Below are 26899 nucleotides of genomic sequence, written 5' to 3'. Positions count from 1 at the left end.
CATCTGTTCAGGAGGAAAATCAAAACTGCCTGAGGAATCATACAATACCAAAAATACCTAGATAAGTATAACCTTTCTGGTGAAAAGGCAGCAAGTTGTGGTGTAAACCAAACACAGGTTGAATTAAAGTGCAACCTTTGGCAGCTGTGTCGATTTACAGCCTTTATAACATCACCTGCACCACTGGAAATAGAACTGGGACCAAAAATGAAAATATAGCCTTATGAAAGTATACTTATTAATTTTAATAGATGGATCTATATTTTCTAAGCTTCTAGGCAAGAAAAAACAGAAGTGATTAACGAAGTACTCACCTAGCAAATGTCAAACCTATTCCATTGTCTGCAAACCTAGAAGGAAGTTCAAAGTTTCAATCATGTTTTCTGGATTATCCCACAATAAGCTACTGTAAGAGCACATCCTGCTATACACTGAAGAAAGCCTGAATTCTTCTATTAATGGAATTTAGAACCACCACACACTTAACTCTTGTAAAAATGTTGCCGTTAAAAAAAAAAAAAAAGTAATTTTCTATATATTTTAAGCAGGAAGATAGAGCTTCAGGGAAACCAGACACCTCAGTATAAATTTACTGTCTCTACCAACTTTTAGACTTCTTTTTATTACATAGTTTCTTTTTGCCACATAAGGCAGGTTCTCATCTAATCACATCTAAACTTGTTTCATTTAAAGTAGTGGGATGGTGTGAAAGCGGTTCCAGATATTGAGAAGTTCCTTGAGCTAAGCATCAACTCTTATAACTCTGTTGTAATGCACTTTTATAAACAAAGCTTCAGGGGAAACTCCTTAACAACATGCAGCTGTTTGCTTCCAGATACCTACCCAGAGTTTTGAATGAGGATATCCCCTCCCCTGACCCAGGCCCCATGATCGTTGTTTTTGAAAGAGATTAATCTGTCAATCAGGGCAGCAACTCGGGGCTTTTCAGGGTCTGCATCTTGATGAGGTCGAAACCTGGGACAGATAAAAACCCAAATACTCAACATAAGAATACTGTTTGTTTTACATGTGTAATATGTTGGGCTGAGAGAGCCTGAAAGATAAACACTCATGCTCATCTGATGGACAAAATCCATTATGCTTCATGTTTGGAATGACAGAAGCCACAATCATGTGCATCTCTAGCTCTCCGTTTCTAGAAAAGTGTCTTTTGGGGTATAATGAAGCAGGAACATAAAATTTGTCTTTTCCAGTAACTCTCTCAGACTTTTGCTCAATCTTCCCGAGTTTCATTAGCTGCATCTCACTTCCTTTTACCCCCACCTTTTTTTTTGCCTTCCCCAAATACTCCCTCCCCACTTGTACTGCAGCATTAATGTGCAAGTTCAATGAAGGAAATTACAGCTCCTTGGAAGGATACACAGGGCTGACATGCACTCGACAAAAAAAGGCCGGAGGTTTGTCTAACTGCTCCTTCAAGTCTTTCAAACTCTTCTGACTCTGGGGAGTGCTCTTTGAGCAGATATTTTTCTATTCCAACCCAGACACTCTGTATTGCTACCAAGATGGTCTTGTATGGTAAGTTATGGCTGGAATCTATTTTAGACAACAGGAAGAAACAGCCTGATTAAAGACTGGTGGAAGCTTTCACTTGATTATCCCCAAGATCCCAGAGAAAAAGTAATACATTAAAAATAGTACAAAAATGCATTTTGAGCAGGTGAAGATATGTATGCCCTTTACCCGATCACTTTGTACTTTAATTTGGATCTGCCCTGCCTCCCACCAGGGGAAGAAGAAAAGAACATGTGAATGACTATTTTTGACAGTCGCAGGTGCCTCAATTAACATTTAAATCCCTCCAGTTTCAGTTTGGTTCCATGTACAATGATTAATGGCCTCATGTAGTTACAGAGTGCCTCATTACTTCTTTGGCTGTTGTGGAACATGAACCTCATTTCATGCACTAAGTTTCTTGCCTCTGTTGATGACCTGTTAACACACTACATATTCTCCCAGGGCGTTTTGCCCCTCATATGTTCCTCTTGACTACCTGTTCTGACTGAGGTAGTCCACATGGGATATATGGGTTTCCTTGTCAAAACTCAGAACTAGCGATTTGATTTCCAAATCATGAAGTATCGAGTATCACCAAAATTAGAAACTTTCCTCTCTGCATCTGCAACTATCACTTAGCTATCTTCACCCTAAACACAGGTCAATCAGAAATAAAGATAACCCTATGACCTATATTTTCAGTCTTAATGCTTAGTTGTCACAACAAAACGTTGACAGATAGTTATCCAATATTGTCATTTGACAACTATCCCAGGCTATTTTATTTGAAGTTCAGGACAAGACTAATCAGGCACAGTATAACCTGGAATTTTCACGAACTATCCATTGTTTTCTCTCACTTTGTAAACTAAAGAAAGTGTAGTTGACTGTAGTGTCTCTGGAAATAGCCTTCAGTAAAATTGTACCACTGAGCTATGATCTCCTAGTCTAGAGGGTACAGCAGGAAGCATTCAGTAGTAGGAAAGGCAAATGGATGTATTACTTGGCTCTACTAAGCCTTTTTCTAAGAATTATTTAAAACTGAGTCATAAATCAGAACAGCAGATTTTGAAGTAAGACTTTACTTCTAGCAGCAATTCTAGAAAATACTTTAAGCATGATAGTAAAGCATGTTTTAAACGATGTCTTCTAAGAGGCTGAAAACTACCTTGAGCAAGGGCTCAGAAGAAACAGCCAACTCCTTTAAGTCACATCATGCTTATTGTTCCCAAAACAAATAAGCAAATGAGGGAAAAGCATATATATGAACTTATTGGTCAATTATTATTTATAAATCATCATACTGTTTTTCAAATGTTTTTCCTCACATGGATGTAAGAGCAATCTCACAACTTTGCCATTTTTCATTCACTTAAAAGACAATATCCTTTACCTTGCATTGTTGTCCAAACAAAGGTATTCTCTGGGATCATCAATGCTAGCATTAGTTGTTTTAACACCCTTATCAATGAACAAACCAGCCTGAAACAAGGAAAGAAAATTCATACTATCCAAAACTAAAGACAGAGTAAACATTAAATTTCTAAAATTCAAACTGTACATTGCATTCAATACATGTATTAGAAACTCTTAGATCTTTCAGTTTGGCATTAATTGACGTATTGTCTAAGGGAAAACCAGCATCTGTCTACACTAATTTGGCAGTGGAAAATAATTGCCTGGGATTAAAAAAAAAAGTAATGGAAAAATCATTAAAGTTCATTTCAGATTTCTTTCACAACATCTAACTATTTGAGGTTTTACACTTATTTCCAGACACTGTTCTGGGGAATCTGGAAGCCAGTCTTGTGGTGAATTCAAAATATTCTCACAAATGGAAACAAAAAAATGGCCCCACAACCCACTGGGGAAAATGCTTTGTATTTCACTTAAAAACTAAACTACCTTCACCACTGAAGCCAATTTTTGCCCAAGCAATCAACTTGAAACTCAATAATCCAATATGAAATAATGTACATGAGAAAACAGAAGCAGAAGGAAGCATATGTGTTATTTAATCTGAATTACATACACAAATACCTGCAGCTACTTTCACATCTAATCCAAATTATGATTACAGTTGAGCGGCCCTACACGAGTAGATCCTCAGACCTGCTAGTGGAATTTGCTCATTTAAGACTGAATTTTAGCACACAAACTGCTACCCTTATTTAAAGATTATAGTCATACATCTGAAACACTTTTTTCTTTACAATGCACTTTCATATTCAATGTGTTTTAATTCCATTCTGAACAAATGTCCTACAGTCCCAATCACACTGATAACAAAACTTCTATAAAATAGTGCATCATTTCTTGGTATCCCAGACACCAAACTGTCAAGTAAAATCAGTTTCACTTGGTAAAAAAGAAAAAAAAAATCCATTAGTGATCTTGAACTTTATTAGGTGAACTTCAAACACAAATAAATATTTAACGTTATGTGGTTTGTAAATGTAATTATATTTTAGGTATTATTTTAGTTATAGTTTTATAAAATATATCTAATATTTCATAAAATATAATTTTTATATCTATACACACATACAGAGCAGTTAGATTCCAAATGCAATAATTAATTTAAAGACTTTAACTTCACCTAGCTGAACGTGGAAAAGATAAAGTCACATTAACAAAACAATAATGAATGCCTGTATCTAGGCTGAGAACCCTCTAACAAAAAACTGTTGCCAATGGCTGGGCTCCTGAGGACAACCTGGAAACTTAATTTCTAGTCAGAGACTGTGCCACCACATGCAAACACCTGAGCTACTGTATATTACAGACTCAGGAAAACAAGTCGCAGCTACTCCAGGAAGCTATTAGGTGAATCACAACTGTAATAAACTTTGATGCTTCAAGGGTCAGCTTTCTTGAGAGTAGAAAACAAGACCATCAGTAAGAGACTAGCATCTGAAATGCTAATCCTGAGAAAGTGTGTTTCATTATCAGTATTAATCGATTTTAGTTGGTTGTGCCTTACGAAGATATTAAACACAGTGAACACTCGAAGTGTGGCAAGAAACTAAACACATGCTGATTATACATACTTCTACAATACTGAGACAGAATCACACAGTTCAAACACAGCATAACTCCAGCACCTAACCAGCTTAAAATGTAAACGGTCAACTCCCAGTATAGATTAGTTACAAATAAAAAACTTCAAATTTTTTTTTAATGAGATAATACATTACCTTAAAGTTAGAATGAACCCTGTTGTTATAGAAGATCCCTAGGGGTGTAAGCTCTGACTTGGTTTCAATGGCTAAACTATGAGAATCTCCTGTAGCAACCTTGTGGAACAAATACCATATTCCAGCATCCTGCAAGTAAGAAGAGAACAACATTACTTTTAAGTGAGTCTGATACTACTAACAGTGCTGATTTATCTCATCACAAAATAAACGTATGCTAAATTGAACCTGGGTATTTTAAGTGAGGAAGCGAGTAAGAACGTAGCCCAAACCAACCGTGCACAATTTCAAAATAAAGTATGCAAACAACTGCCCAATGAGAAAGTAGAAGTTTGCAAGTAAGGCTATATTCTAGTGAATAATATGCACTAAAAGCCGTTTTGCTTCTCAGTGAAGCCATCTAACACCACACATTTAAGATTGTTTAATATTTTAAACCAGAAAAATGTCAGAGTTAATGTAATTTTTGCATTTCAGTTATATTTCATCACACAGTTGATTTTCCTTTGTTTACTAGTAAATCATACCACTTACAGTAAAATACTCAAACCCCTCCTCTCCTCCTTACTGTTACAGTCTGACTAAGGTTTGTTCATCCCTGCTCACATCAGAAATTAATGACACAGCCAAAAAAAACCACAAGAGCTTTCAGAAGAAGGGAAAAAAAGCACATCAAGAAGTCTGGCCAGTTCAGAGCACTGTGCCAGTAACATGCAGTAATAATTTCAGCATCTGTTCATTTTCTCCAGTTCTTCAACATCCCTGGTCTTAAAGAAGCTGGATTTCTCTTCTAAATGAGACCCATAAAAGTTTCCCTTTCAACCACATCTGGGTTCACACAAGGTGGCATCGTGACAGCACCTGCATAGCAGATACCTACAAACGTGCGAAATTTTGCCTGACCACATGCTCTGTGCCATTACAAAGTAAAAAAATAATTGCATAGGGCACATTAAAGGGTTAAACAGCAGCTAAAGAAACTCTGAGTACTGAGTGCTCCATCTCATGAAAAATAGCCATCATCCTCCTGTGCAAGAAAGGTGGACAAAGCCAATTCAGTCCAGCTTAAAAGATTTCACTCTGAGAATATACTAATTTTCCAAACAGTCCTGGAAATTCTGCTTCTCAGTAATGTATTCCCATCTGTAATGATGACACGCTTTGACATTTCTGGTGATTAACAATTCCAAAGCAAATGTGGATGTTCCATTAATAAAAATACCAAAATCTTACTTCACATATAATTAAATACAGCTCTGTGCTTGGCAGACTCAAGCGATTTTTATCCAAAACACATCCTGATCCTTGGAAAAAAGTTTAATAAACTTAAAAGCTCCTTAAGCACTTGCAAGCATTCAGAAAAATCAAAAAGGGGTTTTTTTTCACCCCTTCTCTCATATACAGCTCAAATAAAAGAAACATCTACTGTTGATGCCTACCCTTACAATAGGCTTCACTGTGTAATGAAGGAGCTGGGGGTGGCAATGGAATTATTTTATTTGCTTGTGAATTGTTATAGTTCATACCAGCAAAAGCTCCACAGTGCAGAGTTTGTATCAACACAGTTGAAGTATTCTGTTTCTGAAATGTAGTAAGTTGTAGTCCCTTTACACTAATGTGTTCACATCCACACAAGGGAGGTATATCAGAGTGGCAAAACTTCATAACATATGTAAATGCTTGCTCTGAGCACGTACATGCTGGTAACAAAAGGAAGTGACATTTACTGGGATACACTACAGAGGCAGAAAAATACCTTGCAGGTTTTAAGCACCACATAAAGGAAGCTGTTCCCTTTACCTCAGCCTGCAATGCTAAAACAAGGTAAAGGAATATTACATAAAGAAGGCAACATGGAAAGACATTGTGTAGGGAAGAGAATTGGTTTGATTCAATAAGTGTGTCCAGATCCGTCCTAATAATTTTTTTTTTTAAATACGTATTTCAACTCATTTAAATATTTTGAATCCTGTTCTATTAATAACAGTTTATTAGGTAATCTGTGCCTAAGAATACACTGACACAAACTCATATTCTACTTCCAGCACTGGAGCCTTTGCAACACCAACAACAATCTTTCCTGTTTTCCATTCCCACTGATCTCTTCAGAAAAATCCACTCAAAACCATGCACATCTAATCCAATGTAGAAGTAGAACAGACTCCAGCCCCCTCCTCCACAATCTGTACTGACTACTTCAGCTTTACTTCGCAAGCAGCTGTCACAAGATGTGCACTAATACAAGATTCACAACAAGTAAAAACATATCAGCAGTCACTGATGGGAAACGAATGACTAACAATAAGTGTTTTAGCTGTTTCTTACACAACGAACATTTTTTGTAGTCATTTTTCATTCCAATGACCACAGCTATGAAGACAAATCTCGCAGAGCAGTCACACAGTAAACTCATGACAACCTACAGAAAATACAGAAGCCTGAATATGAAACGCACTAGTTCTTCAGAAATAAAAGGATTTATTTCTACATATGCATATTGACACTACTGTCAGGTCTGTTAACCACAAAGAGGAAGAGATCGCCTCTGTTCCAGACAGAACAAAGATATTTGGTATGCACACCTAGACAAACCCCGCATTTGTAATGCCAATATGCTGCCAAACATAAAAAGAAAAAATGTATGTATTTTTGGCAGTGTAAATGTTACAGGTTTTACAAATACCAGTAGCGTAAGTAGTTTGTGTTGAGTTACGTCCATACACCTCACCTGTGAACCTGCTGCTGCATTATTTATAAGATGATTGTTGGGATGAGAAATCCAGAATGTCGAAACTGCCCTGAAATATTATTCAGAAGTAGGTTATTATGGAAAAGCTTTGGCTCCTACAAAAATACCTCTCCTTTGTAACAAGCACATCAGAAAAAGCTAAATAGGTGTCTGAATTCACTACTTCACATATGAAATAAAAATCACAACCTCCCCACATTTAGAAGTCAAAAATGCTTATTTTTTAAAGTTCAATACACAGTATTTTATTTAATGTTGTTCAGATATGCCATAAAATAATAAACTGTTTCAATAAACTTCTACAACAGATTAGTGGTATGCAGAAAAATTAGTAGTGACAACTTGAGAATGTGCATGCCTTTACACAGAAGTATGAAGCTTTAAAAGTCTATTGAACAAGTACCGCAAGAAGCAACAATCTTCCTACGAACAACTTGTTTTTCTCTTTAATAAAACACTAAACCCTAATTCTTTTTTTTTTTCCCCCAATAACTACTACTATGTGGACTACATTTAAGGTGTCTGCATTCATTAAATTATACATAAAAACGTTCTCATCTGTATGTTGTCAGGCAGTTTAACTGCTGCAGCTGGTTTGGTTTCACTTTTTCTCTGTGAAATACTCACATGCAGTCTGTGGCTGGCACTGGGACATAACTTCCATACACTTTATCCCTAATACTAATACACATGCTGCTGTTTCTATCCGTAGGAAGAAGAGTGCCTGGTTTCGTGACTAGCCCAAGGTTGTGGAACAAAGTATTCCTCTGCTCAATGCCGTCTTCTGTGAAGAAACAGTGACCTAGTGTATCATAGCCAATGGTGTCCTTTATCTGCAGAAATACAAGTTCATTATGTCAGTAGCAATAGCATTTACTGAGATTTATTTGACAAGTACCATTTAGTTTTACTATCTTGGCACAGTTGCCGAGTGAAGCTTCGGTATCAGCAGTGCAGATGATTCAGGCATACAGTTTTATTTATCCCTTACAAACACATTACTATGTCTACAGAACTTAGCTTCCTGGAAGAATCTGAAGAAACAGAATGGTGAGATCTGTTAAAAGTAAGTTACTATTTGCACTTGTTCATTTATGCGTTACAATAAAAAAAAAAAAATTGCTGACCATTAAACCTGCAAATGGGAGGGGACTATTTTTGCTTTAAATGCTCTTTATAACATTTATTTCAACACAGTATGTGTTACTCTCCTTGCACCTACCAGCAAGCCATTAGTTCCATGAACAGTCACGCATCTGGAAAAACAGTGATGAATGGAAAGACCTTCCAGGTAAGTCTTAAAACTATAACCTCCTTTTTCATCCACATCCCCACAAAGGTGAAAGTGAACAGGGTAACTTCCAATCTGCTGTTGGCCCATTTGCTTCAATTCCACATAGGAGAGATGAACAGATGTAAAATTCTTAAAAATCTAAAAATATAATTAGAAGTGGTTATTATTCCAGAATGAATAACCTACTATTTTCTTTTTAACAAATGGAAATTTAAGTAAATACTTCATCTCCATCAGATGTACAGGAGTTAGATGCACACAGTTACCACAGGCCAACACAATCAAAGTTAGAACAAACATTACGTTGTTTTGCTCTATATCCTGCCTTACAAAACAGTACCCTTCATAAATAAGTGGAAAAGCTAAATCTCTGTGTGGCTAAAACTGAGCAATTTTCACCAGACATGTTGTCACACCTTATTGTTTGGTCTTTACCAGCTGGCATGTCAAATATTCTTTACGTATAACTACATACTGTCCAAATAAATGGGATGTCACCCACATCAGGGCCTGTCTATACTGAAGCTGTACCAGTGTAGCCCACCTGAGACAAGCTCAGTTGAATAAAGTAACAGAGTAATACAGATTCAAAGGAACCTGTTGAGATACCTGGTCCAATCGCCAGCTCAGCACAGGATCAGTTTAAAGGCAGCTCAGCACATTGCCCAAGGAATACCTCCAGCCACAGAGATGGTCATATAATGTCAATTGGTTCTTCCCTTTCATTTTCCTGGTAACCAAGCAGAATTTGCCTTGTTGAAGCTTGGTCCCATGGCCTCTTGTTCTATCACTGTGCACCTCCAAGAATTGCTCTCGCTTCTCTGAACCCTCCCCAGTGCCTGAAGACAGCAACAAGATCCCCCCTCTCTACCTTCCCCACACCAAATAAACCTTGTTCTCTCAGCTCCTCCCCACTCATGGTCATGTAGTCCCGCAGCCCATCTTCACTGGATGAATTCAATAACAGAATATTATAATCAATAATTATATAATTATAATCAATAACAAAAATATTATTCTGTTACTTTATTCAACTGAGCTTGTCTCAGGTGGGCTACACTGGTACAGCTTCAGTATAGACACACCCCACTGCATCTACATCATCTTTACAATGGGAACCCAAAACTGGACACAGCACTCCAGAGGAACTTCTTTATTAAAGGAAGATATGAAATTGCCTTCAGAATCATACAACTTTGCAGTAACACTACATAATACAAAGTAAAAACATAACGGGTCTGTACCAGTAACACAGGAAAGCAGAAGTATCTTTTTCCAGCTAACCTGCTACAAAAACAGAAACCAAGTGCAACAGCCAAACTGCAAGGAGCTAAGCTGAGAAAAAGCTTTTTTTGTTATTTCATTAACTTACCTGTACTGGGTATTTACCAAAAATAACAATTTTCAGATGTACTTTGTCCTCTAGGGAAATTAGTAACACGAATTTTTCCCCCCTTCTCTATTTTAGACATACAATAGAGTGCAGTTACAGAGGGATGGCATCCTGAGGCAAAAAGAGGCATCCTGAGATCTCTGCCTCTTAACATTTAAAAGCACTTAACACAGTCATGAAACTACAAACCAACACGCCCCCTCACTGCCACTAAGCCTCCTTTATGCTACTGTCCCAGTGACCAGTAGAAAATGCAGGATGACCAAAACCCCCGAGGCCATGAACACCTGCTAGTGCTAGGATCCCTCTGCTTGAGCACGCAAGATTAACGTAAGCCGAAAATGCTTTTAGTGCTGAAGTCTAGGTTTGGCAGCAGACACTCAGCTGCTCTCAACAGTCTCCTGGGAACAGTTTAACAGCTTTGATGACTCAAAATGTTTGTTTTCTCTTCTATCTTCCAGACGTCTGAGGGGTCTGCTGTATTTGCACCATTGTGGCAATCAAGGTCACGCTTTGCTTTGTGAGATTCACAGCTTGTCATTATCTTCTTTCATTACGTTACCTTAAACACAAGAGTGCCTCGAGCCCACCTACTTCTCTTCCACAAAACAAAAGATGCCACACAGTAGGGAAAGGGCATATTTTCTTTCCCACTATTATGTCCTCCACTATCTGCATCCAAATATATTAGAAAGAGAGATTTAAACTGTGACCAGCACATAACGAGCACAAATAAATTTGCATTTAAAATACGAGGACTCAAACTTCTCCAGTGGCAGCAAAGAGCTAATACAGTGCTGCTCAATCCTTTCATCTAAAAATGTAAGTGAATATGAGTTTAAGTATTAGTTTCTATAATACTACTTTTCCTCAGCTTTCTTTATGCTTATGGTAATACAAGAAATTAGAGGGAGTTTCCTTTACATAAGGTTAGAACTCTCAATTAAAAAAAAAAACAAAACAAAAACAAACCACCATGGTCAAAGTCAGGTTTTTTCCTCTCCATGCCTCTAGTGCCAAATTTCAGATGAGACAGAACTCTAGGATTCAATGCTCACCACTTGGGGAAGGAGAAAGGCAGTGAAAGGAGAGAAGATAGAGACAAGGGAGATCAAACTTTATTCTCTAATATTACAGGATGCACATGCATGGATGTCGCTTGAAAGGTTTAATCCCTGCCATATGACAGTGCAATATATGCTGGATATTTCTACAGCATTTCATGCATTGTTATCCTTTCCTCCAATTCTGCAGACTAAATCTTGATGAGTTAAATCTAATTTTGAGAAAGCTGAGAATGAAATAATTTCTACACAGAGCAATTGTACTAATTGATGTTCTTTAAGTTTTCAAATCCCTCCAAGTTTAGCATTAATCTTTTTGTCCTCAATATGCTTTTACATGACAGAAAGCTACTTTAAAAAGTTTTTCAGACCTTGATATGTCCACCAAATGTATCATAATTGAAGAACTGACACTCCTTTTCACGATAGCAGGTATTTTCTGTCTCCCCCTTGATTAAGATGTTCCTCGTAAGAACTCCGACTTCCGCCCTCATGTCCATTCCATCAATAACTTCTCCTATATGAGGAAACTGAGGATTTTCTGTCCAAAAAAAGTTGGGGAGGGGGAAGGGAAGAGTTATCATTGATTAAAAACAAAATCAACTTATTTTATATAAGCACGGTTAATTGTTGCAACAAACCTCATGCATTCTGACACCTTAATATGCTTTTCTCCCTTAGCTTTTCTTATGCTAAGGCACAGAAAAAGCACATAATTTTTAGATGAAAAACACTAACCCAGCTAACACGAAGCAAATAGTCCGCTTCCAGACTGCAGTTGATTCAATGAGAGTGAAGCAGCTTGCAGGATGACAAATCAAGTATACTACGGCATATTTCCTTCCAAAACAAAGTGCTGTTGATGTCTTTTTCATTTTAGTAAGACAACTAATCCTAAACAAATCCCCACATTTTATTTGGAAGTGCATCTTAATTTCAGTCCAAGAGTTTGTGAATAGAATGGTTAAAAAACAAAGAAAAATTTAACTTAATCCAATGTATCTAGAAAACTTTTTACGAAACATAGATGTAGATTTGCTTTAAAAGAAAAAAAAAAAAAAAAGAGACACTGGCTGCTTAATCTGTTCTGAAGAAAAATTAAGAACTAAAAATGAGGCCAAAACACCTTTACAATATACTGTATTCATCTCATTCCCCTCTGGGGGAAAAAAAAAAAAAAATTTGCTTTCCTAACTAAATTTGCTCTTTCCTAGATAGCTATTCTGAGAACACATAAAGTAAAATTAGGAAAACAAGATACCCTGGTTCTTCCAAAGAAACAATCAATCTCTTGTTTGTCTATACAAACTAAGAAAATTATCTGGTCCTGTAAACCTTAAAAAAAAGGTATTTATGTGTTTATTTTTAAAAAATATTCCCCTCCCCCCTTTTTTTTCCATTTATTGATACCCTGAATACAGACTGTCACTATCCTTTAAAAGCTTAGAAAAGGATACAAGCCTAAACTGGTCATCACCACAATATGAAGCAGAACCAAGTAATTCTGTACCTGCTGTTGAGGATTTAAAAAGACAACAGATGTCTGTAAATGGGACTGCACTCCTCTCCTTGAAGGCTTACCTACTGTTTTTCCCTATATTTGACTAGCATACATAAATCAAGCAACGAAAGAGCAGCTAGGCCTCCTAGGAGACAACACTTTTTAGTTTTCCTACTACAAAGGGACCAAAATCTTAGCAAAATATACAAGAAATAATTTCAAAAGATGGCAAGTTCTTCAGCATGTCAAGTTTGCCATTGCACAGAAAATTAATTCTTTGTGGAACAAACACATAGGGTGGTTTGGCAATTTTTTAACAGTACCCATTACTATGACAAAGGAAACTTGATATTGAGTGGGTGGAGGGGAACAATATGGGACAGTTCATCTCCTTTAATGTCCTTTGAAGATCTATATATAGTCCAGACAGTATTTATTTTAAAATAAAAGCCAAGATTTTGTATTTTATGCCATATTCTAAACTTGTAAAAAAATTCTTCTTTCATCCTTTAAAAGCGTCTGCTTTTTCACAGTACATGATTTCCGAAATGAAACAGACCGCACATACACTCAAAAACCTTCTTACAGTTTGAACTGCAACCTTCAAGTTAACCTTGCTCTTTAAAACACTGTGCCCCATAACACACGCAACGCGAGACACTTAAGCACAAAGGCCAGTGTCATGCTCAATGGCACTAAATCAGCTCTGCAGCTTCACGCACCCTGGTATTCTCCAATGGGTTAATAAGGTGAACTTTGAGAAGCTTTTTCCAGTTCTGGGGCTTCACAATGCAGTAAAACATATCTGACCCATCCTAACGAATGCCGTGGGATGCAAAATGCACTGCAAAGTGCACATGCAAACTGGAAGTCCCGTAAGACACAGGGGAATGGGAGAGTTTGAGGGCGTTCACTTCGTTTGAAAGCAAACTTTCAAGAACAGAGGAAGAGATAAGAAGAGAGATGAGAAGAGTGGTTTGAAGAAGAGGAAGTTGCACCGTACAGAGGTGAATGGGACAAAAGCAGGCCCTGACGAGCAGCTGCTGTAAGTTGACACTGCAAAATAACACCAGTTAGTTTGTGCTACAAACTGGCACCGCAGCCCAGCGGAAGGGAGCGGGAGGGGAAGGTGAAGACCTGAGGCTGGCAGACCACCAGGGAGGAGGGCACTGGCACGCAGCGGGCACGGAGTGGCAGACGGGAAACACAGACGCCGTCAGAGTGGGCAAGCCAGTCCCACAGGAGGCTCTTGTGAAGTCAAGCAGAATGACTCAGATAATAAAGGAGGAAACGGTCAACAACATGCATGACCATTTTGCATGCATCACGCCCAAAGGAAAAACAGATTGCAACTACTCAGGGATATCCTGTGTGAGCAGAGGCTTGGAAGTGCCACTTACTTCATAAGCATTTTGCTGGGGGGGTGGAAGGGGAACTGAGGAAAGATTAAAAAAAAAAAAAATTGAAAAAAAGAGACATGTTTAAAGATTGCCGTTTTCTTTTTCCTTTCTCCTTTTTTAAAAACAACATAAAAAATTATAATGATAACACTTCAAAAGATGGGAAGGGCACTAAAGGCAAAGGAAATGGTAATGACCACAACAGCCATCCAAGCACATATAAAAAGAACTAGTGAAAAGACAGAAAGGAGCCAAGAAAGGACAACAAGCATAATCCTCTTGGAAGAAAACTAAAGCGTTCAATGAGCCTGGGAAGAAAGGAGAAAGAAAAGTTAGTATGGTAAGTTGTGAGGCAGACCTGACGTTATACAGAGCGATTTTACAGCAAGGAGAAGTACACGTTCCTGTATACAGCAACCAAGCAATACAGAGATAGGCAACCAGGCAGTTCTTTACTGCTCTCACCAAAAGGGACCATCTGGGATCTCCTACCATGAGTATGTATTTCACAAGAATTTCAAATGGTGACAGGTTTCATACCTTTGACTTTGACCTGATGCTTAGTGCACTCTGGGCAGGGAAGGAGGGTGAATTCCTCCGTCTGATACATTGAATAATCTGTGCTTGCAACCACAATCCGGTCTCCAGGCTCCCAACTACTAACATCATCCAGAAGATTCAGTATCACTCCACCTACAGCTTCTACCTCGAAGCCTGAAATTGGGACACCTAGTTAAAAAAAAGTAAACGCAATATAAGATTATATGCGCCTTTATATGTAACCATCGCCAAGAAAAAAAAAAGAAATATATGAGATTTCACAAGATTTAAAGCCCTCTAAAGTACAATCCTGCTCTGAAACATGCCAGTGTGAAAGACCATCAAAGCCTGCTTATTTGGTGGATCTCAAATAAAACAAACAGAAAAGGTGGAACTAATAGTGACAGGAAAAAATCTATTAATTAAAAAAAAAACCCCAAACACTAATATATGGCAACAATTTGTAGTTTCAGCTACCTCTACTTATTTCAAGTGATGTTTTTCTGCCATTTGAAGCTCTACAGATGCAATCAAGGACATGGCAAAACAAAGTAGGGGGGACTTTCCTTTTTACTCACAACTAATAGAACAGTTTGGCAAGCTAAATGACACACACATGCTGTTTCACTGCCTGGTGATGGATTTGCATAAGTTCAGCAGCTCTTGCTTACTCTTGATCTTAACTGTACAGGACCAGCAAGGAAAACATGGTGGAGATTTGGTGATTATTTTTTTTTACTATATATAGTCCATACATTTTCACAGGGCTATGATGAACAGTGAAGAAGTAGTATCAACTAGCTCAATTACTTAACAAATAAATATCCAACTACCTTAAAAAAATTATTCTGAGGCAAATGCAGTATTGCTTAGTGATTCTACAAACAGAAAAAGATGACTGCCCATAAAAAGCAAAACTAAGGTCAAAGATATCTTAAACACAAAAATGAATAAAGGACAAAAGCAAATGAGAGGTAGGCCTTCCAGGCTCTCTATACCACAGATTCAATTTGCTATGTGAGAAGCTGCCTAAAGTTCAGCATCAAACAGCAACAGAAGATTATAACAAAAATAAAACATTTCTCTTGGCTTCTACCAAGTCTTCCTTTTAGGATCATAATCATCATCCCAGAAGCTTAGATTTAAACTATACATGACTGACAAATTACTAAAAGAAAAAAGTCTGTTTCAGCCTTTTATAAGACACTTTATCTCTAGCTAATGTGAAAAAAAGCATACACAGTATTTTTTACTTCTTCCCCAACTGCAGGATTTCACAAAATGCTTTCCTACCATCATTCCATTCGCTGTAAGCTCTCACAACAAACTTCTGACCATCCACTGTGAAAAACTCTTTCTGAGCAAGAGCTTTCCCACCAGTGCTGTGATTTTCGTAGTTTCTCACCGATTCATTACAGGAAGAATTTCCACCACCTATGACACCAACAAAAGCCCAGGCTTGCCTGTGAAAAACAAAAGTAAATGTTTAAATATAATGGTCCTTAAAAATTTTTCACAAAGGGATAAAGGACACAACAACGAGCACAGAAGTCATAAATAATCCTTTTTCCTGCTCTCCCAAGTTAATTTTAAAATGCAACTTCAAAATGCTGAAGAAGGGGCAGACCTCATTGGAAAGCAACATAGTTTAAAATAATTGGATGTCCCTTATACAAATTGGAGAATATAAGGCTTTTGACAGAGAAGACTTTCAGATACATTTTTAGTACAAATTCCAACGAGATATGCTTATTCCAAAAGCAAATCACAAGAGATGAGCGACAGACACAAGACAGGATCCTGCTCCCAAACAAGCGTTGCTGGGGCACAGGAAGCAGCCTGCTGCCGTCACGGCACCGCGGCAAGCGGCGTCCCGGCGTGGTGGCCAGGAGTCCCAGGAGACCACGCGTGCACCAGGCCGGGAGGGTGGACACAGCTGGTATCACTGTACTGGATGGGCAACACCTTTTGAATCTTTCAAGACGCTCAGACCCAGAAAAGGAACCTCATACTGTTACACAACCTTTGCGTGAGAGATCTCCAATGTTTCTGAAGGCTTTTCAGAATGACCGTCACAAAAATCACCAAGGATTTTTGCTTTTCCCCCTCACTGGCCCTGCCCTCAGCTGGACACCCAGTTGGCTGAGCACTGGCATGAAGCCGGGAACTGTCCTGGATGTACTTCCCCTTCCTACAGCTCTGCTGAATGCATCCAAGTTTTTGGAAATGAAAAAAACAAACCGCACGCCACAGCAAGCTGCCACCAAGACTGTTTTGCTGTCCTTTACTGCTCTGTAACGCCGTAATTATGTGTGCAGAGGAAGCAGTCGAGATCATCTATTAAAAATCCGAACAGTTTTGCGTGATTAAAGTTGAATCATTCACCCCAAATGAAAACAGCGTCAGCGAGCTGGACTGGAGTCTGTTGCTAATGATTGATTCAAAGGCAGATTTTAAAACCACCTTCAATCCAGTTGCCTTTATTTCAGACCCCTCATTATGTTCTTATTGATTGGGATTAAAAGGCCAAATGAAACTGTTTAATGTTAACCTGTTCATAGGAATAGCATATACTGGGACAGCTTTTCAGTAGCAGCAGCAAGCAAGTTGAATGTTTCACAAACCAACATTTAAAATAAATATAAAGATATTTTAATGCATGCTATTTTGCAGGAAGAGGCAGAATGGGAGAGGGATGTAATGGAGTATTGACGCCTATGCCAAAATCTCCTTCACTAGCTTTACAGGTTTAACAAAACAACGCTGTTTTTCCTCAGTAAGCACCTGAGGAGAGCTTCTCGCCCATCTTCCACAGCAGAACAAGACCATTTTCTGTGCTTACAGAGCCTCTACCAGCTAATGAAACCAGACAAGAATCCGTTCAGCACAGAAGGAAGAAAGGCTGCTCCTTCCCAGCTGTAGGCTGAAGAAGTTCCTTATTCCAGGCAAACTGGCATGAAGGTCACGGACACAGATAACCACCAGAACCCCACACCTTCAGGACAGGTCAGGGCTGGCTGCCTGAACGACCACCACATGCGCTTCACTGCTTTCAGGAGGTCGTACTTATTACGGGACATCCAGGTCTCAGCATCTCTGACCAAACTGCTTCAGAGGCGGCACTTTCCACCCCATGACCACACGCTTACACAGCCACCTAGACAAACGTGCTCCTGACGGGAACCGGGGCCAGCACGTGTCATCCGGACTGATGCCCCAGCCCTCCTCTGCCGCAGCAGAGGGAGGAAACTAACTGGAATCCAAACGTTGGGGGATAGCGAGGGGTAAGAACAGAACGGAAATACAAGGGACTGATTTCCTGGAAAACAGAAATAGGTTATACAACACCAGCTTAATGGAAGCTGAAGAACACAGTGACAGTTGGTTAGGAGACTTGGCGTCCCTTTCACGTGGATTGCTAACTCTGTGCAGCACATTCAGAACACGCACTGCAAAAAGTCATTTGCAACAATTACATGAACATCACAGCAGTTTAAGTTCCCTGCTTTAATAACACTATTTTCTGTTATACCTCTTCTAATGTCCCACCATCCAAACCCTGACCAACTGAAAAGAATGGTCAAAAGACACAGAAACACCTTACAAGTGTACTTCAATAACATAATATTTTCACAGATCAGTTCCTTTGCAGAGTCAGTGGAGGGGTAATGTACTTTCATTTCAACAGCGCACAGGTATGAGTAAGATGCTGTTTGATATGCAGGATTAGCATCCCTTCCTTGTATTAAGTTTCTAGCTTGGCATTCCTTGCTCCTCCAAACATAAACTCATATGCATTAAAAGCTTCACCTGGCAACTGTTTTCTATCTGTACTTGAACGAGAAAAAATTCCTTGCTGCACTCAGTTTTAATTTCTGTAAAGAACAGTGAAAGAGAGCAATTACAAGTAAGTGACAAAGTCTACCACACAGATGCCTGCAACTATCAGACTCCGCACTATCAAAATGCTGCATACTGGGTACTACTACTGCATTACTACGTACAACACCGAGAATCCTCTTAAGACTTCAACAACAGACCCTGCCAAAGTTTAATGAATCCCCCAAAGGCGGCAGAATCTGTATCTAATCTTTACTCAGCACAAAAGGGAAAATAAATTATTTACCTGTAACTCAATCCTCTGACAAACTTACTTCCCAGAAGATTTTGAATAGTCACTCTGGTTTCCTCCAGTAGATTTTTAGCAGCTGAATCTCCTACAGCAATAGCGATGATGCGACCAGGACTTCCATTTTTCAGTAAGTTCTGGAGCTTCAAGCTTTCTTCTGAAAATTCATGAGTATCAAACTTCAGCACTTCCAAAACCTCTGCTGTGTCCTGATCGATCACTCTCACATTTAGTCCTCGGGAAAAATTCTTTTTAAATGTATAATGACCATAGGCCAGCCCTGAGAAATACAAAGTCTTTGACAGAAGAGTCCATGATAACTTCTGGTGCCCGTGCAACTCCAGCGTTCCTTCAGGGCCCACGCCAATAAATTTTTTGCCAAATTCTGGCACATCAGCACCTTCGTTTGACTTCCCATACAAAATAATAGTTGCTTTGGATTTATAGCGGCATTTCTCTGCTCCAACATGAAGCATTCCACCATCCTTTATCAGGATAAATCGAGTTCTCAATGTAATATTTTTAAAACCTTCTTTGTCATCACCAAAAACAAGTAACCCTAAAGGAAAAAAAAAAATTTCCATAGGTCAAAACAAAATTCAGGTAAGACTCAAAGAACTATGTTCTGCAATAAGAACAACAGCAAAATTGCAGATTTATTTTCCACACCCATGAATTAAGGTGTTATGCTCTTATACATGGTTAAGAATATTTGGGAAAGTAACTCTTACCAATTGTGATTTATCTTTCTAAGAATTTGATTGGTTTATCCCTACTTTTTTCCTGTCATTTTGGCAGAATTACTAACATACCACAGTCACCATCAGGTGACAATCAAATCTTGTACAAGGAAAGTACAAGTACTTGTACACGAGTCTTGTTTTACTACAGAAAACTAAATGCTACAGAAAACCACGTCAGTGCTCCACTGAAAAGTCTCTACAGTGTTCATTCATTTTGCTAATGATACTCCTGGCCTGCTAGCAGGCTAGGAAAAGTAAGAGCAGAGGAACTGGTCAATAAAGTGCAATATATACAAAATTCCAACACATTTTCCAACACATCAGTAAAAACTATGCAGCAAACTGAAGAGTGATGTTCATCTTGCCATTTCATACCTCCATCCTGTATAACTATAGAGTGCACTGTAGCATCTGAGTTCAGACGAAACAAATCCCCTTTTTTGATAAAAACTCTCTTCTCAGGATCTTTTCCAGGGCTCCAGTTTTTAAGTCGAGGATTCTGATCAGGACAATTCTCTGCAATACAAAGTGAAATTCAGCTTAAAAAAAAAAAAAAAAAGCAGCATCATCACATCAATCAAGGCAGCATTAGGATGAACATGAGCAAGGCAGAGTCAGTGACCCACAAGGGATTCCCACCTCCTTCCGTGGTTACAATACTGCAGCCACCGCTGCTACTGTTTGTATTCAAGTAGCCAAAAAGACACCTGACAGGTAGCTAAACTCTCAAGGGTGGGAAGGCATCCATACCCTGAATTAAACTACTGATGACCACAGACTGAAGTGTCAGCAGGTACTGTTGGCAATAGATACTTTCGAACCCCATCTGATTTTTTTTTTTGATATTTTCTACATCACCTGCAGTAGATCAGGAGAGGTGAGCGGGAAGCACTCAGATCCACAGCAGTCGCACTAGTCACACACTAGTCACTGGATGTCCTAGGCCAACTGACTAATAAGGTTGTAAAGCATCTAAATATCTTGCCTCCCTCAAGGTCTCCTCCTGTATGAGAAAGGCTGATCCCTTCTTGCTTTTGCTTAAAATCCAAATCACCTCTTTCAGTGTACGTTTGTAGCTAAGGGATAAAGGGGGACAAGACATCCTTAGTATATTTAGTATAACACCTCACTGGTTAGAGCAGATTCCTGTTGAGACCAGACATCTGGGTCTAAACTCACAGTTTATACTCCTTTGGAAGCCAGCTTAAGTATCGGGCTGCAAACCACGCGAGAGCAGATGTATGCAACCCTTGCTGAAATCCTGCTGAAGGTCTGGTGCTACACAGGCAGCAACACCACACGACAAGGCCGGAAAAGGAGAAACAGCAGCAAGAAGCAGCAGGGTTGTGCGATTTCAGATGAAGTTACAGCAATGTTGTATTTACAACACGCACACCTTTAGTATGTTAAGCAGCTGAGTAACGCAGCAGCATAGATGTACTACAAAAACAGAAATGGGAAGTAAATTCCTTGGATTTTCTTACCAAAAGAGAAGTCAGACTGAAAATATTTTTCTTAAGCAAAGGGCAACCAAAAAGGTGCCAAAATAAACAGGTTAGCAGCCCAACTGACAGTTAAGTTTCAAAATAGCCTTTTTACATCTTATCTTCTGGAGAAAAACACCCACACATCTGCAATGCAACTTTTGGGACGAAAAGCTATTAGCAACAGCCCATTCTTGCAAAATCTAAAGAAAGTGAAACTTATCCACAAGTTTAACACAGGCCAGCCTTAGCTTTGCTGACAGAAATGTTTTTCCTTTGGTATTACTCTCCACATTTCAAATCCTTTCCAACTCAGGAAACCCACATAAACCAAGATTTGACTACCAGTGGGAAAAAATTAGCAGAACTGCCTAAAGGCAAAAGGCATCCAAGTAGTAATATAAAAATAAAAAACAAAGGAAAGTCTTTTGGTGGGATCCTAAGAAGACAGAATTTAGAAAATTAAATTCAGCACATCAGGGAAAGCCAAAAATCAAGAAGCACTGCAATCGGCAAGACTGCTGAGCACCCACTGGATAAATGCAAGTCTATTGCCCGACTCATGCAAAGTCACTAAAACCCCTTCCCCCAGACACCACACATACACAAGCACTGTGAAGAAACACATACTTCCTGGCTGGTAGCAAAGGGCAATGTGAGGAAACCATGAGTCAGCAACCTGATGATTTCTGCTTAGCATGATTCACAGATGAGAAGATCTAGTAACTAAATTTTTCTGTTGAGTCAGAAAGAAGAGGTATAGCACAATAACTAAAAATTTTAATTTAAATCTATTGTACATTACAATCCAGCAAGCACACCATCAGCATCAGAAATAGGCACTCCTTTAATGCACGCATGCTTCTGAAGCGCATTATTGAAGTTGACCCACGTCAACTTTTTGGCAAGCAGATCAGATGTGCTCAGCAAAAGTATTTAGTACTCTACCATATGCTTCCTCCAAAATTACTGATTAGATTTTACAGACCACAGTCACTGCCTCTACATTTAAGGTTAAATGAAAACAGAAGCACAGACCAGAAGACATTAGGTAGTTATGGCCTTGCCAAATTGAACCAATCATGTTGAAAATTTTTCAAGTCAAGCTTCTTCAAGCTTCAGAGCATTTTTGTAAGATTGGGTCAGCTCTCCTTAAGGTTTAGTAGATTTGGGAGGGGAGAAAGTGATATTTTTGCAAATGGTGGAGGGGAAAAAAAAAACCAAACAAACAAACAAAAAGAAAACCACAAACAAACACCCTGCCAAAAAAAAAAAAAAATCTAGAACCTTCCATGTGCTGGAGCAAGGTTATGAAATTTGGCAGGAGAAAAGGCAGGAAGCAGTTCTCAAGATGTAGTTAAATAGTTGCTTTCTACCTGCTTAGCCACCAAGTCTGGAGTTTTTAAGGCCTCTGGGAAAAAGTTATCAGTGTTACATTATGCTCAGCAGAAGTTTATCACAGTTTGGCAGCTAAATTTTCTGAGGATCCTGTTATCCTGTTTACCCTGGGCAAGCTCCAGCCAAGAGCTGCAAAGGCCAAGCAGAACTTTTCCCTGAAAACCTCCCCAGCTTGTCATCCTGACCCTGCAGCACAAACTCCTGGAAATGGGGAAGGAAATTGCATTTACAGTGTTCTCCCTGATCTCCAGTGTTCAGGACTTCTTAGGGAAAAAAAAAAAAAAAAAAAAGGATGATGACAGGAAAATAAAAGCAAGAAGGAAAAAAGAAACCAGCTGACAAGCAGCAACAGAAATGCAGACAAGTATCATTTTCCCTTTGGGGAAGGTATGCCGGAGGTTTAGGATTTACACGCAATTACTACTAAGTCTCACATTCCCTTCACTGCCTTTTAAACAGCCGTTAAAAGTACTGACAATATGGATTTCCAATTATGAATTTCCACCACACCTAGCTAGGACTGGTGTCCTTGGCTGCAGTACCGCATGTGCTAGGTTGGAACTGAGTGTATTAACATTTCAACCTGTTGGGAAACTTTTGGGGAGTTACTGCAACAACAATACTGCAAGATTAAAATTTCAGCCAGACTTTCCTTGCTGCCTGTAGGAGTTTCTCTTGTGTCAGGGTTTTCAAACTATTCTACCGGTGCATGCTGATTTTTTTTAAAGGCTAATGCAGGGAAACTTCAGAAAGACACAGTGCAACAATTAATGCTGAAAACTGGCCTGGAATTCCATCAAGCAGCAGTGGGACATTGAAGGAAAGCAGTCACGACCTAGGGTTACTCCTTAGCCCTTACGTAAGTCATTACTGGAGACAAAAAAAAGCCCATCTACTAAATGACAGCAACTCTTCCTGCAACATCCTCAGTATCCCCAGTGATCCATCAACCATGTACTGACCATGCATTCAGTGCAAAAAATCCACACAACTCAATGCCTCTGGAATGAGCTACTGCAGATGAAGCAAGACCATTCCAAAATCACTTACATTTTTAAAATCCTCTTCACATTATCAGCTTTTAAAGCATAAAGGGACTATTATTTTACGTATCCCACAGCACACAGTAACACCTGACTTCTACTAAAACCATCGTCAGAATCTACAGCTTCTACTTAATTAAAAGCTGAAGCCTCGGTATCAAAGCAGAAATGTTTTCTGCCCCCCACAAAGTACTTCTCGGAGTCAACTAAGTCACCCTTCAGCCTTCTCTTGAACTTGGCAACAACTGAAGCACTTACTGCCGCTATGTACCCCTGTTACCAGTGATCTGGATCACAACATAGCAGTAACTTTCCCTTCACTGCTCCCTCAGGGTTGGTGGGTTTTTTTTGTTTTCCTTCATAACTATTAGGAAAACTCAGTAACTTCACCCAAGAAGAGGCCTCAGCAAGCCACCACCAGAAGTGCTCTGGTTAGAGGCGGGCATTCATTTTGTACTGTCGTCTGAAATTTTCAACTGATTATCTAATTTATTCAGCCTGTGTTGCACTGACTTTGGAAACAGAATCTTTTGAGTTACCATGCCAAAAGTCACTGAGGAGTTTAAGTCTGTTGTCTTAGAACAGACTTAAACAGTTCCAACAGCCAACAGTTCCAACTCAAAACCCTGTTTAGCTTTTAGAAACCTGCCTTATAAAAAAAGCAAAAACCAAAACCAACCAAACAACATAACAACCCATGCTCCTAATCATATTACCAACCTTTAGCAACTGTACCTCATAGTAACTCCTAGCTGTATTTGACCAGAAGGATGTACACTTAGTGATCAGCAGTTAATCACATCACCTGTTCATGCTTTACAACCACTGACACATTTGGGAGGTTTTCCAAATTCCATGAAAGTTGCCCAGTTTTCTAAGATGAGCTGAAAAAAAATCGGGGCTAACAGATCAAAAAGGTCCCTGCACAATTTGTTTATAAACAAAGCAAACACATACTGTTGGTGTAAATTCTTGCAGATTTTTAAATGTTTTTCCTTGAACACTCTTCTACTACCTTCCTTAGTTACTGCTTAAACAGACAGGATTTCATTTTGTCTGCAGTTTGCAAAATTATCAGACAGCTGCTTCTGCAGACAAAAATAATTACATTTATACAACATTCATGCTTCTTTTCCCCTCACCAGTAGTCTTTATTTTCTGCTATGCCTTTTTGCTTTGTGTAAGTAAATGAAGTAATTCACAGTAAAAACCTATAAAAATGACACTGGTAACAGAAAAAGGAGCTGATCTTACCCCCCCAAACACTGCCTCCCTCCATGTGAAAATTGCAGTAGGCGTTCTATTTCTGCACTTAACTTTTAACGCTAATCCTGATGCCGAATTACTGAATTATGTTCCCAGGGACCGTAACTACTAGGATGATTTTTGTTTGCAAAAGAACTTACCATCTGGAGCATATTTTGAAGCTATTCCCAAAAAAATCCCCAGTGCAACAAAAAGTGAAAGGCTAGAAACGGCAAAGCAAATGAGAGTATTTTTATGCCTGTTGGCTTCTGCCTGGCGGCGGTGCTGATCCACTGGTAAGGACGGGAGTCTTGTCCGGGCTTCTTGTCTCGCAGAGGTAAATTCAGCTGCAGCGTGGCTCTGCAAAGGTGGAGGGGGACGGAGAGGGGCAATTCTCCCCGGGACATACCCCGAAGACTTGTGACTGCTCCCGTTCTGAGGCCGGAGGAAAGCAGGGGAACTCCCCCTGACATCAGTGTCTTGCATGTTATAAAGTCACTAGAGAACACACAGGGGAAAAAAAAAAACAAACACAACAGACAAGACTTTCAGAATACAGAATACAATACTTAAAAAAAAAAAAAAGAAACAAACAAAACCCACCAAATTTGAAGCCACATGCCTTCTTAAGAAGAAAAGCCACTGACACTGTGGCTATTTGCAAAGTATCAGTCACTCAGTTGCTACTGGTCATTTGCCATGGTATAACAGGTTGAAACAATAGTGTATACATTGTTTACATACATATAGACACAGATAGATAGACAGACAGACAGGTATCTTCAACGAAATTAAACTCAGAAGCACCTGGTATAGGAACACAGTACAGCACAGACCACTTCATAGTTCCACTAATTATTTTTCACAGAGTGTTTTCACAGTTAACTTGCATTATGTGATTAAGAAACAAGCTGAACAATGAGAAAGCTAGCAACCCCTTCTTCCCCACAGTTATGCAAAGAATGCCTAAATGTATTTCTTCTGCACGCAGAAGCTGAACAAACTCCTCATTGTTTTCCTTTATGGAAAAGAAGCTGAAGAGAACAAGCCTTCCTTCCACACTGGAAGCAGTAAAAAGCATTTAAATCTAATACATAAAATACCAAACACAATTTTATTTATATTCATGCTGATGTAACTTAGTCTAACACTTTCAATAAGCTGAGGCATATAGAGCCTGCAAACTCTTAACTTACGCACAGTGAGGTTTGGTTACTAGTAAAGGTGCATCAGGAATGGTCCTGTAAGAAAGTCACCTACACCTTGTTCAGCAGACCTTGTGGTTTTCCTTGTTGCTGAAATGCCTGGGTTTGGACACAAAGCCTGGAAGCAACATGACTGCTCCAGATCTCTGTACCTATCACCCAGAAGTGAGTGCTACTTTTATATCAGTTACCAGTATTGTTTCCATCTTTTTCCAAAGCAACCGATGACCAAAAACATCACTGCCTGGACCATCCTCACCACCAGTTCTAACCCATCACGCGTTTCTGGTTTGCTTTAAGAGACACAAAACTGCATTTGACAGTTTTCTCAGGCTTTCTGGTCAACTCTGTTGCACTGTATTGAGTATTCACAAAGTTGGCATGGTATCTTTACTTTTTTTTTTTATTAACTTTTCTTAGGGATGGGATTTTTTTGAGAAGGCTGCTCAAGTTTCAGTTAACTGAAACCTAACTTTCCAACCCAAATCCTGAAGGGGATTTAGGCGTAAGTCATGTGTATTAAATAGCAAAATGAATTATGAAAATAAAAACTACCAATAACAGAAGCGCATAAAGATCCTCTTTCTCTTCAATTAACAAAGGGAAGTCTGAGCTATACTCTGAAGTGCCAGGCACACTGGTGAAAGAGAAACGTGACAACTGTAATCTTATTCTGAGAAGTAGCAAAGGAGCCTTTTGTCTCACATGCTGCAAAATCCAATACTTGACTGCTTGAAGGCAAGAGAATGGAACAGGCTGGATTACCCTTTCATGGGAGACAATGCATCTCCAGACGTACGCACAATGACAATAAAGACACTGAAACATTAACTGGAGTCGCCATCCCAGAGTGCAAAAATTACGCCAAGTCCTCCAGCAGCATTTCTCACACCTGTTCGCTGTAGCAAATTGATTTTCACTGTTCTTCTTTCTGTTCTTCCAGAAACTATGTCCCAAACCTAATCCTCTGCTCTCCAACTTAACTGCCGAGTACGT

At 39.1% G+C, this 26899-nt stretch overlaps 1 protein-coding gene across 1 annotated transcript in view; it reads right to left on the bottom strand.

Annotated features, from left to right (window-relative positions):
- The window catches only part of CEMIP2 (cell migration inducing hyaluronidase 2), a gene marked incomplete at its 3' end in the record, with an annotated part of 36792 nt that extends 11168 nt beyond the window's left edge, over window positions 1-25624 (bottom strand). The window contains exons 1-13 of the mRNA XM_082012886.1: window positions 24860-25624; window positions 19904-20044; window positions 18783-19344; window positions 15950-16119; window positions 14657-14845; window positions 11587-11756; window positions 8687-8896; window positions 8092-8297; window positions 7444-7513; window positions 4716-4844; window positions 2912-3000; window positions 844-975; window positions 315-350 (exon numbers count right to left, since the gene is read on the bottom strand). Coding sequence (XP_081869012.1) covers window positions 315-350; window positions 844-975; window positions 2912-3000; window positions 4716-4844; window positions 7444-7513; window positions 8092-8297; window positions 8687-8896; window positions 11587-11756; window positions 14657-14845; window positions 15950-16119; window positions 18783-19344; window positions 19904-20044; window positions 24860-25184 — 2429 coding nt within the window. The 5' untranslated portion in view covers window positions 25185-25624. The remainder of the gene's footprint in view (window positions 1-314; window positions 351-843; window positions 976-2911; window positions 3001-4715; window positions 4845-7443; window positions 7514-8091; window positions 8298-8686; window positions 8897-11586; window positions 11757-14656; window positions 14846-15949; window positions 16120-18782; window positions 19345-19903; window positions 20045-24859) is intronic.
- Between the last annotated feature and the right edge of the window lie 1275 nt (window positions 25625-26899).

The sequence above is a fragment of the Phaethon aethereus genome, assembly GCF_964289735.1.
Source record: "Phaethon aethereus genome assembly, chromosome: Z".
Classification (NCBI taxonomy): Eukaryota; Metazoa; Chordata; class Aves; order Phaethontiformes; family Phaethontidae; genus Phaethon; species Phaethon aethereus.
Note: the sequence above shows the minus strand (reverse complement) of the source record. Positions and strands in the feature narration are given on the sequence as shown.